The sequence below is a fragment of the Halictus rubicundus genome, chromosome 3 (genome assembly GCF_050948215.1).
Source record: "Halictus rubicundus isolate RS-2024b chromosome 3, iyHalRubi1_principal, whole genome shotgun sequence".
Taxonomy (NCBI): Eukaryota; Metazoa; Arthropoda; class Insecta; order Hymenoptera; family Halictidae; genus Halictus; species Halictus rubicundus.
In genome coordinates, this window is record NC_135151.1 from 7,141,003 (window position 1) to 7,158,567 (window position 17,565).

At 42.4% G+C, this 17,565-nt stretch overlaps 2 protein-coding genes across 6 annotated transcripts in view; both read right to left on the reverse strand.

Annotated features, from left to right (window-relative positions):
- The window catches only part of Otopla (proton channel otopetrin-like a), a 74,770-nt gene extending 73,710 nt beyond the window's left edge, over positions 1–1,060 (reverse strand). Inside the window, exon 1 of the mRNA XM_076785078.1 lies at positions 946–1,060. The gene's annotated coding sequence lies outside the window, so the exon portion shown is untranslated. The remainder of the gene's footprint in view (positions 1–945) is intronic.
- LOC143352522 (proton channel OtopLc) overlaps positions 1–17,565 on the reverse strand; it is a 133,784-nt gene that overhangs the window by 75,373 nt on the left and 40,846 nt on the right. For 4 of the 5 annotated variants that reach the window (XM_076785088.1, XM_076785086.1, XM_076785087.1 and 1 more), the window contains one exon: positions 11,275–16,881. In XM_076785088.1, the coding sequence (XP_076641203.1) occupies positions 16,176–16,881 (706 nt within the window). In that variant the 3' untranslated portion in view covers positions 11,275–16,175. Of the gene's footprint in view, positions 1–11,274; positions 16,882–17,565 lie in introns of those variants that run through there. The other variant, XR_013081954.1, reaches the window with a different exon arrangement.

Genomic DNA, 17,565 nt, shown 5'->3' on the forward strand with positions numbered 1-17,565 from the left:
AATATTTCCTACCAGAGAAACTCAATTCTTCATTTCTTAACACCCAATTTCCGCAAAGAATCCTTTAAAATATTACTTGAATGCCTTCCCCCATGGACGCAAAGAATATCACTCCATTAAAGAACAAATTATTTATTATTCATCTGAGAAACTCAACCCCTTACATATTCAGTTACCTCTTTCCACAGAGAGTCAGAATTAAATTTTACAAAAACAATAGTACACGCGCAACCCCCTTAGACACGCAGAAAATCCTCTCCTCAAGAAACGAATTGTTCACCCTCCAACTCGAGGAACACAATTTCTTAATTTCTTAACGCCGCCTCAATGAAAAATCGTTTAAAATCGTTTCAACACCTTCATCTCTCATGCAAAACTGGCGTCCCGCGCGCAACCCCCATGGACACAAAGAAAATCTTCCCAACAAATTATTCATCACCCCCCGAGGAACTCAATTCTTAATTACACCACTCCCTCTCTTCACGAAAAAACCATTTAAAATCGTTTCAAGACCTTCGATTCTCATGCAAAACGATATCCCGCGCGCAACCACTAAAACACCCTCCCCCAACTTCCAAATTTTCCGCAACCCGCGGATCTCAATTCTCGACGTCCCCGTCTCTCGTATCATCAAGAATCGTCCAGAAGAATTACCGTAACAACTCCATCACACCATGCACCTCCTGAAATCCTCCCAAACCAGACAATTACAAAGAGCACCCTCATCCCCCGAAACTCACCCCCACCGTAAGAACTCTCTTCCCTCCTCCATTTAAAACAAAATCTCCTGCTCCTCTCGACATGCACAGTAACATCAACAACACAAAAGAGTGTCCTTTCCCGGCGAAACCTCTGTCAGACGGAAACAAGGACACCGGGAAAGTGGGGAGGGGGTTGGAGCCGAAAACGGCACTCGACGCGCACTTACGCGCGGAGCGTACTCACCCGTCCATTAAGCGACGCGCTGAAGGAACGCCATAGACTGTTGCCCTGTGTCGAACTCTCTTTTTATCAAATCCTTCTGCGAATCCACCTGCTCCCGATCTTCCTCGATCGTCTGCGAAGCAGCCCGGGAAAATTTGTCGAATCTGTCACAGCGGTCCGAGGTTTTCAGAGAAGTCCAGCGAATCCGACCGTTTCACCGTCACGCTGCTTCTACTCGATTATGTTCTTGGAGCAACGTGCTTCCTCTGCGGCGTCCGACGAATGTAAACAAGGCTCGCGGAGCTTGCGCTCTGGCCGGAAGCTCCGCCGCGAACCACGCAAACCTTTCTGCCCCGATACGCCACGCGACTCTCTGTGTTCTGTGCTCCCTCTTCTTTCCTCTCGGGACTGTTCTCTGTCTTTTCCGTGGGATATTTTCGCTTTCCGTCGGTGACACGGTCGTCGACAGTCTCGGTCTCGTTCGCCCCCAGACGCCCGACACCGTCCTCGTCCCCCACGAGAGGAAAAAAGACTCCCTCGACGAACGCCTGTTACGGTCCGTGGCTCGAGAAGTTCGGCCGCTTTTGCCGTCGCCGAGCCGCTTTTGCCATCCTCGTGCAGCGCAGCCCCATAATGGCGACGCGCCGGCTATGGGGGTTGATGCCGCGCGCGCGAAGCCACCCCCATGCACGATGGGGAAGCTCGATCAATACCGAGGCCCTCGCGATGCCCGCTTTTCCAGCGCGTCAAGCCCTGTCCCTGTTCTGCGATGCACAAGCTCGGCTTGGCTTGGTGTGCTCGGGCTTGCTCGGGCTTGCTTGCTTGCTTGCTTGCGCTTGCTCTTGGTCCCTTCTTTCTCTTGCTCGCTCTCTTTGACAAGAGACTTTGTGGCGAGTCGAATACGTCCGCTCCTCTCGATGCGGAGTCGACAGCCTTTGTCTTTGCCGATGTCCGCAACGAGACGCGACCCACCACAGCCAAGTTCGATGCGCCGCGCCGAGGGATGAAGCGATGATGCTCAACGCTTTATCTTACTCGATGCAAGCCGAGGGTTGACTCGAGTGCAACCAGTCCCGGGCTTAATCGGCGATACGGGGAACCTTGAGGACGGCCTCCCTTTTAATTCCTGCGACGAAGGATCATTCCACTTCTACGATCCCGCAGAGTCTGAGAGCTGGAGCTCTGGGACGCAGAGAGCTTCGGTTTTTGGGGTGCTGATGCTTTGGGCTTTTTGGGAGGGAGAGTTTCTGGTTACATCTTGTTTTATTTCATTTTGCATTTTGATAGAGTAGGGGACAGTTGACTACGATTTTTCTTAACCCTTTGCACTCGAAGCCATTTTAACTTGAAAACGAAACATTTCTTCCGACCTAGAATATTTCCCTCATATATATATTTTTTCGTGCTATACATACGAAAATGGTGGAATTTGCTCGTACAGTACTGAAATGTTTAGTAATTTATTAAATACAAACAAATTTAATAATGTAAAAAGTATTTTGAATAATGATACAGGAATTTTTAGTGGCGCCTTACAGTCGCCATTCGAGTGCTAAGGGTTAATTGATCATAGATTCTACATGAATAGAAGAAAATTTTGAAATTTTTCGTTTGTCGATTCTAAATTGTGTATCGGATGTATTGTTAAATAACCAACACCCTGCGATCCTCTCATGTTGGGAACAAGGTGTATACGTATTGGAAGTTGGGAGTCCTCTGGATGGATCTTGTCAAGTTTTTTGTTTTGTTAGATTTTTGTGAATTTTGTTTTGTCTGAATTATTTCATTTATATTATTTCATGTCATTTCTATTTGTATGTAGTACTTCAAATTTCTTTTCTTATTTTTCTGGTATTATTCATCATATTTGTCTTATTCATTCTCGAATAAAATTGATTAAATCTAAGAAGTGCTTGCGTTTCCTAATTTTACTATTTATGTAAGAGAAAAATAAAATTAGGAAACACAAGCAGTAGGCATGATAAGGCTGTAATTTGAAGTTGACAACCTTTTAAGTTTTATTTTATTAAGTTAACTTAAGTTAAGTTTTACACCTTGTAAGTTGAAGACGGTTCACAGTTTAAAACAGAGTCGATTGCATTTTCGTCAGGTTCATGATGGCAGATTTTCTGTGAGGCCGAAACGAAAGATTAAAAATCCGCGAATTACGCAGTCAGAAGATTGTACAATTTTGAAACAGCCTGTAGCTGGAAAAAATTGCACAGTTTAAAGCAGAGTCGATTCCTTCCTTATCGAGAATACTGTTACGAATTTTTGTTGAGGGCAAAACGAAGGATTGAGGAATCAGTGAGAAGGATGTAAGATATTGGAGCACCCTGTAGCTCGAGGATGTTCCGCGGTTTGGCGCAGGGTGGATTCCATTTTCATCGGGAATAAGGTAGCAGATTTTCGGCGAGTCGCAGAGATATTCTTTCCCCCATATTGATTTTTTCCAATTACGATTTAAACGGGGCCCGGTAACGATGGATACGAGAGCGTATTACGGCGAGTTTCAGACTAAAGTACACCCTCGGCGGAGCGTCGGGTGCCTGACAACGCCCATGAGGGTTGAATTTAGCCCTTAATTACGGGGACCGGCTCACGAACGATCAGCCACCACACCGGCACAGCCTGTTTGGCTCGTTTATGCGAGGGTATCCTCTCTCACGCTTAACTAGACACTCCGCGTATACTGCAAGAAACAATTATCCCCCAGCATCTTAACTCCGAATTTATTTTTAAACAACCCCCCGGGACACCCTCCTCCAACATCTTCAAAACCTTCCCATGGAAATTCACGGCGGCGTCGTCGACGATTTAGGGTGTCTCGGAACCACCATCATTATTAAATGTTTCCACGTCCATTGAACTCCCAAGTTGTATCGTCAATTGTTTCGTCATTAGATTGCGAGTTTGTATGCACAATAAAACTTGTCTGTATTAATCGCAAGACACGGGAGCTACACAGACATTCATTTATTTTCTTAATAATTTTAACAGGTCGGAAACAATGCTATAGCATTTTTAAATTCCTCAAATATTTTCATTACTTCACACTCGGTCTACTCATTTTTATTATAAATGCATGAAATCTGCAATGACTTGTATATTCACATCGAAACTGTATCTCGATATTAATTATTGGAAAGTGGCCGATAGCAGCCATAACTTATTTCCCAGGGCGACTGTAAGTCATCTTCGAGTTGCATAGTGACAGAGAAGCGTAAAATTGGATTAAGAAGATAGTGAGTATCTTGTCAGAAAGAAGAGATGATGTCTATAAAATGCAGAACAGATGTTTTCATGTTTATTCTTATTCTAAGAGAGTTATCATTACTCCAAGAAATACTGTGCCACTTCAATTAGTCGATTTCTCATTTATTATTCTGAAGCAGTTGAGCTTCTCGCAGAAGGATGTCAGATGCCACGTACAATTATAGAATGCACGATGCTGTGCATAAAAATTCCCTAGGCAAACAAACGTCTAGATATAATGAAAAAGTTGAGAGCACAACCCTTAAGAGGTCTTGTACCTTCATTATTTTGCGTTCATTACCTATGAATCGGCAAATAGAGGCAGTGAAACGTGCAGTAATTCCATAAGAGCCATAATAGTGTACCCCTAATGTGGTTCGTACAAAATCACCCTTCGCGGTTTCCTTAATTATTGCATCCTGTGCACCCACCCATAAGCTTAAAATTTAGATACTTGAATTATAGACACTGTATCGCTACAATGATATAAAAATTGTTTGTATAATTTTGTCTTATTGTTTAACCCTTCTGTACTATAATACATTTATCTATTTATTAGTGCTAAATCGACGAAGAAAATTGATGGACAAGAAATATGTTAGTGATCATAGTTTAATAAAAAATTTTCTCAACAGGCTTACCACCTTCTTCGTCTGTTTAAATTCCCTTTCCTTAAACTGAATCAGGTATAATTAAATAAAAGCTATTAATCTACAATAATTCCCAGAAATTTTTTCCTTGAAGAAGTTTCACCAGAATGACGTTCTTTATAATTTCAGTATTGGTTTAATTCTGATTTTAAATATCAAAAATATAGGAAAGAATTTTGACCGGTATCCTAGTAAAGAAAAATCCTTGTAGAATTTTTAATCGATCATTAATGATATCTAGTTTAGCTGTGTTTTCAAAGAAGAAGAAATATTTCCAGCATTATTAGTAGACCGCGGATCATTATGCAAAATAAAATTGGGTTGCATAAATATCAAGACATAGATACCAAATAGAAATTTATCCTCCTCTTTAGTGGTTTCATTCAGTTGTAACAATAGACAATAGAATCGATCTACTGTTTGAAATAACACCTATTTTTTCTAATAAGTGCATAAGATCCGCAGTCTAATTACTGGTGAAATCAAGTGGAACTAATTGATTGAAATTACATGTTTGGACATCGCCTGTGAAGAATCTGTTTAAATTATGTTCGATTTAATTATGTTCAGTCCAAGTCGAACAACTCTAAAATGGTGAGCACGCCTCAAAAATGCAACACTCCTAACAACGCGAGTACTCGAAGCAAAATTAAACAAAGTCCGCGATTATGCGAATATAATTCTCTACTCTGCTGCTCGTTCGGCGTTCCCAGTTCGCTCGCGCACGGCCGAAGGCAATTGAAACAAAATACCGGCAGAATAGCTCGAGGAAAGTAATCCCATCCAAACAAATTTACCGCGTTGCGAGTAAAAGGCAGGAAAACAAAGCGATAGAGAGAAACCGGCGGAACGAGGAACGACGAACGAGGAGAACGGATACACACCCACGTCGATGCACCTGCGAGCGAACATTATTACGGCCGTATAAAGGGTCGTTCCGTTCGCACGCTCTCTTGTGCAACGCGCCACTGTCCTCTTCTCGCCGATAAAACCGAGCTGCCCTGTTTTCGAGACGGATCCTCCGATTTCGAATATTTTTTATTTCCCGCGAACAAATCCGCGAGCCTCTGCCTCGAGAGTTTAACATACGTTGATCAACGAGGAATCGGAACGATTCGTGAACCGGTGATTGAAATGTCAAGATCTATCGTATATATTGACTGTTCATTTTGTCCGTTTGGTTCATCGATGTATCGCTGGAAATATTAATTTTCCTCAACGCATGAGAAGGTGCGATCCAACTGTTATTCAGTTATTACTCGTTTTATCGTATCGCGCCTCGTAGACTTTAATGGATTACTATAAATTTATATATTTTAATTTTCATATTAATATTAGTTTCCCTCGAGTTACAATAAGGTCTGTGATCCTTTTGTTAATAAGGAAACGGTGAAAATGTTTGAATAGTCCTGATACCTAATGCAATTATATCTAGAATACAACGAATTATGAAATTTTTTCAATGCAGTCGGGGGGGGGGGGGGGCGCATTAAAAGGCATTTCCAGTTCTCAATAATTGCACAACAGCCTAACTTCAATCCACTAACAGTTTGATTATAGACGATGGCATCGACGCCGAGTTGCATCTCGGAATGCAGCTCGCAACTCGCAACTCGCAAGTGAATTCTGCATCGCGTTACGGGTTGCATTACGAGACTTTGATGCAGGCATGCACGCGCTCTCGGATGTCAGGCGTGCACGCTCGACATCTTCGTTGATCGTGTAATTAGAGCGAATTAGAGCGGGGAAGGTTGACAGCAAGCTATGACTTTCGAAAAAAAGAAATAAAATAAAAAGCATCTTGACGAATCGCGAGATCATCGAAAGGACAAAACTAAAGATGATTGGTATATAAAATAATTGATAGACTGTCCCGTCGGTGTGTAATTACTTACCTCGGCGACGATCAAGTGCGTGCTTCGGGATTAAGACAGGTAAGCCGGGCACGTAACGCGGATACGAGTTGCGTTCGGAGTGCACGGAGGATGCACCGATGCGTGCATGTTAACGAGTGTTCTCTACTCCGGTGTGGACGACCTTGGTGATTTTAGTACTTGCACGCGACAAACGAGCGTGATTAGCGGGGAATTAATTGGAGACGTCGCCGGGCACCTGTGCGACGACGAATGGTTGGCGGTGTCACGATTATTTCCGGACGTGTTTCGTTTCGACGTGAGAGATTCGTGGATGTGTGAATCCGTGTTCTGAGTATTCACATGCGAACGAGATGTAAGTATCCTAACTAAGGCCAGTGTCCTTGGATACTTTGTCTTCGGCTGCTTTTGTCGGCTTGTTTCTTGCGGGGACAGTAATTAACCCAAGAATCTTCTGCATTCCTCAGACCCTTGCCTCGGGGGGAATAATTGTTTGTATTCTTAATGACCATCGAAAGCAGAGACCCTTCGCATTTAAAATGCCCTTAAGAATTGTCGTCCTTCGTATTTCTAAGGACCTCGTTATTGTGTCCCATTGTATTTATCTGTATTCCTAAGAGATCCTTGAAACATCCCTAATTGACCTTGGCGGTGGTTCCTTTGTATTTCCACAACCCTTAAGAGTTGTCGTTCTATGCATTCCTAAGGGTCAGTATTGTTGCATTTTGTTGTATTCCTAAAATCCTTAAAGAATTCTTGAGCAATTGTGTTCCTGAGGGACCTTTATGTTGTATTCTATTGTATTCGCTGGGATTCCCAATGAGGGATCCTTGAAATTGTATATTCCCAATGACCTTGGGAATGGAGACCCTTTGAATTTCCAGAACCCCTTAAATACTGATGTCCTTTTTGTACTCCACAGAACTTTGTGAATTGCTTTTCTTGTGTTCCTAAGACCTTTGACATTGTATCCTTTTGGGAAAGCTTTATAATGGAACTATGTGGAAGTATGGCCCTTGACCCTTGATGATTCTCACAGTCCCTTAAGACTTTCCTACTATAGAGACCCATTGGAATTGATTACTACTCTCTTTCCCCCTTTGCATTCTGAAAGATCCTTGGGAACCAGACCTGTACATTCGCAATGACCTTGAGAATGCCATTCTTGAATCAAGTTGTAGGTGGACTGACCCTGAAGTAGTCCATAAGAATTCTAAAGTTCCGAGTTTTTCCGAGAAAAATCTACGGCCACTCCAATCCTAACTCGTACCGTGACGTACGTCGTTTAACCTGAATTACCACACGGCTAACCATGAACTCGACATACCCACGCGCTGTACCGACTATAGTACAATAACTTTCGATACACCAAGAACCAGATTTATGCCAGAGAACATTCTTAGCCACTTAGTTTTTTTCGAATCTACTTCGCATGCGACAAGTATCATATTCCATATGAGCGGAAGTGTATGCACAGAGGCAACCAGCGCAGCGGCTTGAACTTCCGGTTGACCTTTAGAGCGGTCACCGATTACTATTTTTAACCTAGTTTACCGTGCGGATATCGATTCAATCAGGAGTAACTTTCTGGATTGTTCTTAATTTAATTCTATTCTACGTTACGTCGCAAAACAATTTCGTTTCACCATTTTTATTCGATCGAAAAAACAGAAAATCAATTAGAAGACTCAAATTACTCTTCAGAAAATACGAAAATAGATCATCGAACCATGTGGAACCTGTCAAGATCAGAAACCTAAATGCTCCTTCGAAAATCTTTCGAGCACTCCCAACAGATCCATCATTATATTACACAAGCGCCAAACTCATCAATTATGAATGCACGCTTCAACACAGTTACGTAAACTCCAACCAGTCTGCATGGAATAATAAAAATCTGATCCACGTAAAAGTCACTGGAAATGTGTCAGCGTTCTCGCTTCCTTGAGACCGCAGCTCATCTTCTCGAGATTAATGAATCTCTCAAATAAAAGCGAAAACCGCTTCCCTGAGAAACTGTGCTGCTCCGATGGGAGAGAGATAGACGTTCGTTTAGGTTCAATCTGCTAGGAGAAAGTCGTGGATCCATCTCGCATCCGTCCGATTCGATTTAGGTTTCCCTGGTCGAGTGACCGTGGACTTCGCGACAAGCCTACCTCAACATCAAGAGATCACGGACACTGAGACCGGAATCGCAGGTATTTAGGTCGCAGCGAGCGATTACTGCGACCGCGTTTCCTCGTACGAGTTTATATCTAGTCGGTTTCATTCAGTATAGGAGCTGGGAAACACCGACGCATCCGTTTCTGCACGAAAATGAAAAAGTGATTTGTCTACGGTAAGGATTGAATCGAACAACAGGGTTAATCGGCTCTGAGAATAATTTAGAATTCATTCGTGGCAACTGTTTAAAAGTTTTGTTGGAATTATTACCATTTGAAACAAAATATAAATTAACTCTTCTTATTCTTATGAAATTCTTATATTATTCTATAAACACTGTTAAATTCTTGTAAAAATATTGAAAAACGATTAAAGTTTATGTCACAAAAATTGAACCATGACGTTTGCAATGACAAAGCAATGAAACGTATTTAACTAGTACATATTGTTTTAGTAAAATAGAGAATCAAGACTAGGCTCGAAGGAATTCTATTAAATTCAGTGCTCGTAAATGAGGAATGCTCCGCAGCCTAGTCATTCCCTAATTGCCGAGGATGGCACGAAATTATATTTCTGGGACGTTCATTGCTCAGTGTTGAAGTCGCAGTTTCAGCGGTGGAATCGAACGTCCATCTGGTTCTCCTTTGACGTTCATCTGACCTACATACACGGAAACATGTTTCGATTCACGCACCGACTTCTGGGTTTTATGGTGCGGGCTGCAATGTGCGCATATTGGCATCGGGATATCGGAGTTGCAAGCGGTGTTCGCATCGGTGCTTTTAGTTCCTCCAACGAGGCGGAGTTGGAAAGTTTGTTTCCCCCGATTCAACATCTCTTTCCTCTTTTTAGCCTGTGCAATTTGGTAATATCCCTGTTCGTACCTTGAAAAAGATAGGATTACAAAAATGGCAATAATAAACCTACACAAATAATTCTATTAAGTAGATTTCCCAAAGGAATTTAACCTTTTGACTATTAATAAAATCCTGATGCGTTAAAAACTGCTTGTAAACGAGAACGAAATAAAATGAGGTACATCACCCAAATAAAATATGAAACGTTCTGAGATGAAATCTTGGCACTACTTTCTCGATACACTTTCCCATGAAAATTTACCCTTCTTGACACTGTGTTTTATCCATAAAAATGAATCTTTTATCCTGGATAAAGCATTGCGCCGCGCATGACTGGCTAATATGGTAGTCAAAGCGTTCATGGCATCGTTATCGACAATAACAAAGTAAATTCCCATTTCTTTATCTACAATAACTTCCCGTCGAATTGTTATTATTATTGCCAAATGGTTTAGACATTCAGCTGAAATATCACCTGTGCGTTGAATCACAAACTATGACAAATACCCCAGAATTCTCAAAGCCTGTAACAATAAAAAATAAAATCCAGGAGATGAGACACCTACAATGCAGAACGACGTTAGTGAGAAATCACATTGTGGACATAGGACTAATTCAGGATTAACCCCTTAACTTGTACGCTCGAGTTCATTCGAGCGCGCTAAACAGGCCAAACTGTGCACACTCGAGATAATTCGAGCGGCGTTGTATTTTATGCTGCTATAATTTCTCACACTCGAATATAATCGAGAATTGAAAATAACAATGTGAAAGCGAAGAAAAAAAAATCGTTTTAATCATATTTATCATTTACATGGGATTGTAAGCTATGACGCTTATTTATTCAAGAATAAAATATAGCCTTTTTCCATGGAACAAAAGCGCAGTATATCAAAAATTGATTTTTTGGCCGGTTTAAAAAAAAAAACTGTGCGTTAAGGGGTTAAACCGATAGTATAGAATCATAGAAGAGAGTGGACATGATCGGTTGAAGATGACTGATTTTGGTATGCAATAACGAAGGCGTGCTATTATTGCGGACGAGTGTATTGCGATTCGTAAGGTACAAATAGTACAAAGGGTATAAGAGTACAAACATTGCGTAGGAACTAGAGTATGCGGACATAGAAAAAGTACAGTTCAGAGACGTGACGTAGAAAGGTGGTAGTGTGCCGTGTTCGTCCGTTCGGCTCTTGAATACGAGCCGCGCACATCGTGACTTACCTCGTGTGTTTTCTATCTTGTGTTCGCTCTCAATTTCGGCTAAGACTCGTGGCGAGATCATTAGCTACGGTATTGTACCGGGAAAATCGAAACATGAAAGTCGAAGCATCCCACCAGCCAACAGAAACCTTCAATCGTCATTCAAAAGCGATCTACCTCGCGTAAAACATTTTTTTTTTATCTGAGACAATACGTCCACTATACTATAAAAATCACTGTCCTAATCTATTAGAACACTTTACACAGTCGTTAAAAATTTTTATTACGGTATCAGTCTTACTACGAATTTTTCTATTTCTGAATTTTAAAATGGATTTTTTTCTGATTTTCTCTGATTTTTTTTTTTTATCAGTATTACTAGACTACAGATCTTTCTATTTCTATATCGAATACGAATATTACAGATATAATAAAATACAAAGTTCGATGAATTATTGCTTGCAGCTCGGTGTTGTATTAAAAATACAATTTCATTGAACATTTTATTGTATTTCAGTCTTTGTTAGTTGTGCTTAGAAAATTTTTATTTTGTATGAAGATGATCTAGGTGTTACTATCAATGACTTGAATGAGTATAAAATGTGATCATCCCTTAGCACGTTGAGTGCTGTGAGAATTTCGCGCATCTCGCACTAGCCTCCGCTTTATTCCATTAGTAACAGCGATCAGTATTACTCGCAATAATTATTAGTTAATGAAGTCTTGACCTTATACTATAATCTAGTTAATTACGATTCTAAAATATTTATACCCGGTGGCTCTGATTTTATAATCATTTTTAACACTAAACCTACCGCCACGAGTCAAATGACCGGTTTTATATACTTTATAATTATTAAAAGATCAAGACCTTTCCATGGGAAATGATTGAATAAATTTTCTTATTCAAACACGTGTTATACTAAAAATTGTGCAACATCTAAATAAATTCAATCTTGTCATTTTCATAAGGCAACACATGTCGGTCACTTTCGGTGCTCGGTAGGTTTAGTGTTAATCATTATTTGTTAATAGTCACCGGTGATCTCCACAGCAATCAACGTGTTAATATTCTCGTGAGGGATGAAATTTCATTTATGACAGCTTCTGATCACAGATAAAATCAGAGAGTCAACTAGAATTTAATTAAAAATATTCTGGTTGGTTCGTGGGACTTTTCGAAGACGTTCATCGCTTTCCAATCATCTTCTTGAAGCGAAGAGACGAGGTGCAGTGAAAAATAGAAGTTGATGAAGATGACGGACAGTATGAGAGAAATGAGGGCGAAGGATCTCGACACGAGCCCCGATCAATAAACGTAACGTGTCGCTTTGTAAATCCTATATCTGATAAATACAATAAATATTAGAATAGAACAACGCAATAATAAATATATTTATATTTGTATATATATGTGTATATATTATATATAATATAGGAAGAAACATGTCGACACAACTAGCTCTAAACACCGAGAGGATCCATCCGTTTTATCTTTTCTGCTTCGACGCCGCCGCCTTATCGATCTAAAAATTCTTTCACGTATTTACAGTCGCATCGAAAATTTCTATATTACAAAAAAAGAACCTCACAAACGATCAGCCGATCGCCAATCGCACACGCGGCGCGTCGCCGAAATAAGCGTCTAGCACGAAACACGCGATTAACTAGAAATACACTGTCTCTTTATCAAAAACGAAACAGACACGTTCGACCGAACGACACGTTCTCTCGTTCGTTTTTGGTTTTCCCGCGGGACACTCACGCATATCATCACGCAATCGAACAAAACACCCGCGGAAACAAAGAACACACGCACTCTTTTCAAATCATTCTCGATAGTCGCTCACCATTCGCCTTTTTCACCCCCTCCCCCCTCCCCCGAAAAACTTCCCTAGGGACTGTCTGTCGAGAAGAAAACAAAAAGACACCCGCTCGAGTAGGTCGTCTCGATCGGCTTTGATCCCCCTACGCTCCTTCTTCTTCATTTTCGTTCTCATGTTTCTCATCCTTTTCCCTCGCCCGACTTTCAATTAGAGCTTGGACAGCGCATTCGACGGATTAAGGCTTAATGATATGACTCGCCGTTGTACTCTGCTCCTCCGAACGTTTTCCCATCATCCCTCGCACTCTCGTTTCTAACTTTCTTCTAGCTGGGCTGCGTTGAAGTTGTCGACGAATGTCATTCCGAGAAGGATTTATCTAATGAAAGCAATTTCGGCCATTCAACGGTACAACTTGTTAATTGGACGATTCTCCAAGCACACATATTTGTCAGAATGTAAATCGTGGATAGTCTAGCAATTCTGCACAAAGTTTCTGGTCCAACGGATACATATAATGTCTGTTTCGAACAATATTAATGCAACTACTCTAATTCAGTTGACAAAGATTGGCTACAGTGAATTCTCGATATATGTCAACAACACGGGTCTCAACCAACTTCGTGTATCGTCCAGGAGACACTCTCGAGCTTCATGTATTCCGCGGCGTTTATCATCCAGGTCTTGGCGACATATATAGAGGAATCACTGTACTTAAATAAATTCGAGAATTGAAAGAACCTAGAGAGAAATCGAAACTTGTTCCTTTCCTGAAAAATTTTACTATCTTGAAAATAAGAGAACAATATTTTTAAACACTTCTAGAGTATCCTCTGTTTCATATTTCATACACTGGTGTTTATTATAACTGCGTGAAAACATGTTTTAAGAACAAATTTTTCTTCAACAAGATCTTAACGTCGCCAGGATTTAACTTCACGAAATGTTGACATTATAATTACCCGGCCAGAGCTCGCAAACTACATTACAGTAAAAAATAAGATCACGCTTAAATGCATTGTGCGCATCTCACTCAACCAGCACGCCCAGAATAGTATTCCAACAAACAAATAAACTGTTGATCAACGTCAACGATCTCCTGTTGCACGAACTCTCTTCATAGTCAATAACTTCAACGCAACCCTATATGTTTTCTATGATCGCGGATCTATGGGAGTACGAAGCGATGCACCATCAACATCACCTTCTCCGCTATCTCAGGACGACAGAATTTGGACTGGCTAAAACTCGCTGGACCTCAGAAGTGGCAAAAATTGCAGGATGCATCAATTCGCTGTACCTTTTGAAACAGATTTCGAAACGTGGACTCGTGGCAACGTTGGGCGAGAAAATTTACAATTCAGGTGTGATTGAAATTGTAAATTATTACTCGTATATCAGGCTTTAGAATAATCCACCTGTAGACACGAGCACAAATGAATTGCTGCAACCCTAAATCGAGAGAAACAGACCTCTTTGCCAACACCACGGCTACCTCGACGGATGCATGGACGTTTCTGCTGGACCCTATATCCCCCAGCCTTGGAATTTCGCTTTTTGCTATCGTATTATAGTAAATCACACTAGAATCTATCGTCTCTATCGTTTTGTCGATGATCGGTGCACGGGTAAGGAAGATTTTAACAAGATAGATATACTCTGGCCAGCCGCCCTGGCGTTCTTAAAGATTGTCTGCCTCCCTCGATCGGTCCTCGAAATCGATCCATCGAAATCTATTTAACCTGGACGCGAGAGACGCTATTTAAGTTGTAGTTTGTACTACGTGGAAGACGGATATCCGTTGAGAGTATTCGAGTTACATCGAAGGACAGATCGCGGAAACGGAATCGTTTACTTTTGCCCGTGGACCGAGAACAGGCTCCCCCAGTCTTGCGATCGAGGACGAATGAGTCTCGATCATCGGGGAGACCGTGTCTATTCATTGTTCCCGAGGAAATCGAAGGAACGGTCGTTGCTCCGACGATACTAAGCGTCTAGTCGCCTACGCCTAACCGCGGTAAAAAATTGTGCGTCGTCGATTGTGCCTTCCTCGCGCACGATAGAACCGTGGCTCGTCCAGACGTCGATGATCAACGATCTATCTACACCGCAGGATCGATTCTGGACGATCTACCACGGTTCATCAAAACCGGAAGCCGATTTGTCGATGCTTCCGTTTTGCCAATGATAAAGCACCCTTGCTCAAGGTGAACACAGAAGTTGGTGCTTCTGTAATTAAAACAAGAACTACTTAGAGTAGGTGAGGGGTTCGTATCCCCTAAATGGAGTTAGAGCTCCTGTTCCGAAAGCGAACATTTGTAGATTGTTCATCAGTGACGGAAAATTCGATCGAAATTATCTAGGGTAACGCGGGATTGGCTCGCATCCTCTAATAGGAGCTGGGAGCTCTTTTCTGAGAGCTTCTGAAGGGCGTGTAACACGTTCGAACGCTTTGAGGTGATTTCTAGGTGTGCGGACCAGTTGAGGATCGTCTATCGGTGACGTGAAACCTGTTCTGAACTACCTAGAGTAATGCAGGATCCGTTAGCATCCTCTAAAGGTAGTCAGAGCTTTCCTAGATCGCTCGAAACAAGCTTATTACATGGGAACGTCTTCTGGAATGTCTTTTGGAACCTTGGACAGGCTGAGAATCATTCCTTAGTAATGACGACGATTCAAATTAGCTAGAGCAATTCAGGATGACTCGCATCCTAGGGCTACAGCTAGAGCGTCTAAAACACGTATGGCACAATTGAAATGCTTTGAGGTGTCTCCTAGAACCATGGACTAGTTAAAAGTCGTCTGTATCGATGATGATAATTGGGTTTCAAATTAACTAGAGCAACTCAGAATGACTCGTATCCTTTAATAGTAGCTAGAGCACTTCTTCTAGAGTGTCTAAACCATGTATGGCACATTCAAACGCTGCGAGATGTCTCCCGAAACTCTGTACCACCCGAGAATGGTTCATCGATATCAGGAAATCTAGTTCCAAGCAACCCAGAGCTATCAGGATGGCTCGCATCCCCTAAGGGTAGCTAGATCACCTCTCCTAAAGTGTCTAAACCATATATGGCACAGTCATACGTTCCGAGATGTCTTCTAGAACACTGGACTTCCCGACAATCGTCCATCAACGTTGAATATCGAGTTCCAAACTACTAGAGCAACTTAGGACACAGCTCACATCCCCTAAGGGTAGCTGGAGCGGCTCTCCCCCAGCATCCAAAGCACGCGCAACTCATCTAACTGCTTCGAGCAGTCTCCTGGAACACTGGACGAGCCGAGGATTCGTCGGTCAGAACCCGCGTCCGCTTACATGAAGTAAACGCGATCGTTCTCGACAATGGCGTCCAGCCTGGCCGGCAAGGTGGTCGGTCTCTGAGGAGCCTGGGCGTTGCACACGACCTCGCGCGACCCCTTGCGTCACATGTAAGTCGGTTTGACCTTGTACGCCCTTTTCCAGACCTCGCAGAGGCACACGGTGCTATGAAACCTGTAGAAGATCGCCAGAGGCATCGACACGTGCGTGATGATCGTCCAGGCCCACAGACCGTAAAAGTGCAACTGCACCGGATGCGATTCCGCGCGTGACTTCTCTAAAGTGTTGATCGCCCACATCGCTAGATTCGTCACCAACAGGAACGTCACGATCTCTCTTCCTGGTTTCTTCCGTATCTGCTTCGCGGTTGCTACCGATCTCCTCGAAGCGTCCAGGATGAAGATCGTCTGGAACGTTGTCTGCACGACGCTAGCCAACGCCGTCACCAGGACCAAGACCGTGTGCTTCGCTAAAGTGAACTGTGCCCCGATGATCGTGAACGTCGAGTAGATGAACATTCCCGTTTGGGCTGCCACCAACAGGATGTTGTCCAGCTCCAAGTTCCTGCTACCGTCGTACCGCAGTTTTCGCATCTGGAACATCCCTATCAGCGTCGCCATTGTTGACATCCCGTATAAGGTTAGCTCGCAGACATTCACTTCGGTCACTGCGAACCCGACCAACTCTGGACGGGAGATCAGCACGAAGAACAGGATCAGGGAGATGATCGTTAGCACCAGGATCAGGATACCCACGAAGAGACCCTTGTGCGCGCGCGCGCAGTCCACGCTGTAGTGGTGCGGCGATCTCCTGAGGAGACAGGTTGCGTTAGTCTTGAGAAATTTGGGACTGTTCACGCATGCATCCGGTTTTTGGAGGTGGTTTCGGGTGGCGGGTCTGTTGAGTGCGGAGAGGATGTTTTAGATTCTGATAGTAGTAGAAAGGTTACTTGCAGAAGAAAATGAACTTGGTTTAGCTAGGAGCAGTGTGAAGTAAGGATAATCGGCAGACTGTATAGCATATGCATTTTTATGAGATGCATAATTTTGAAAAGCTCTTCCAACAAATGTCTTCTAACAAAACAACACAAGATAGACACGGAAAGTAACTTGAAGAACAATAAACCATGTCCTTCAATAAGACAAAAGAACTTTAAGAATTCAACGCCAATCTAAGGAAGCACAAACAAAGCAGAAAAAGGCACAAACAACTGCAATAAAGAAATGAGAAGGAGGAAGTGTTGTTCGACAGACTCATCATCATTCTGTAGCCCAACAGTAGGAGAATCAAACAGAACTGGAAAAGCGCAACGTAGAAGAAGAAGAAAAGATTGCGAAGAGAAACAAGAAGTTGCTCTAAACAATGAAAATTACGAATACAGTGATTTCTCTACATATGTCGCCAAGGCCTGGATGATAAACGTCGCGAAATTATCCCCCCCCCCCTCCCCCAGCTCGAGTGGCCTCGGACACCGAGGAGTGTAAACATAACACG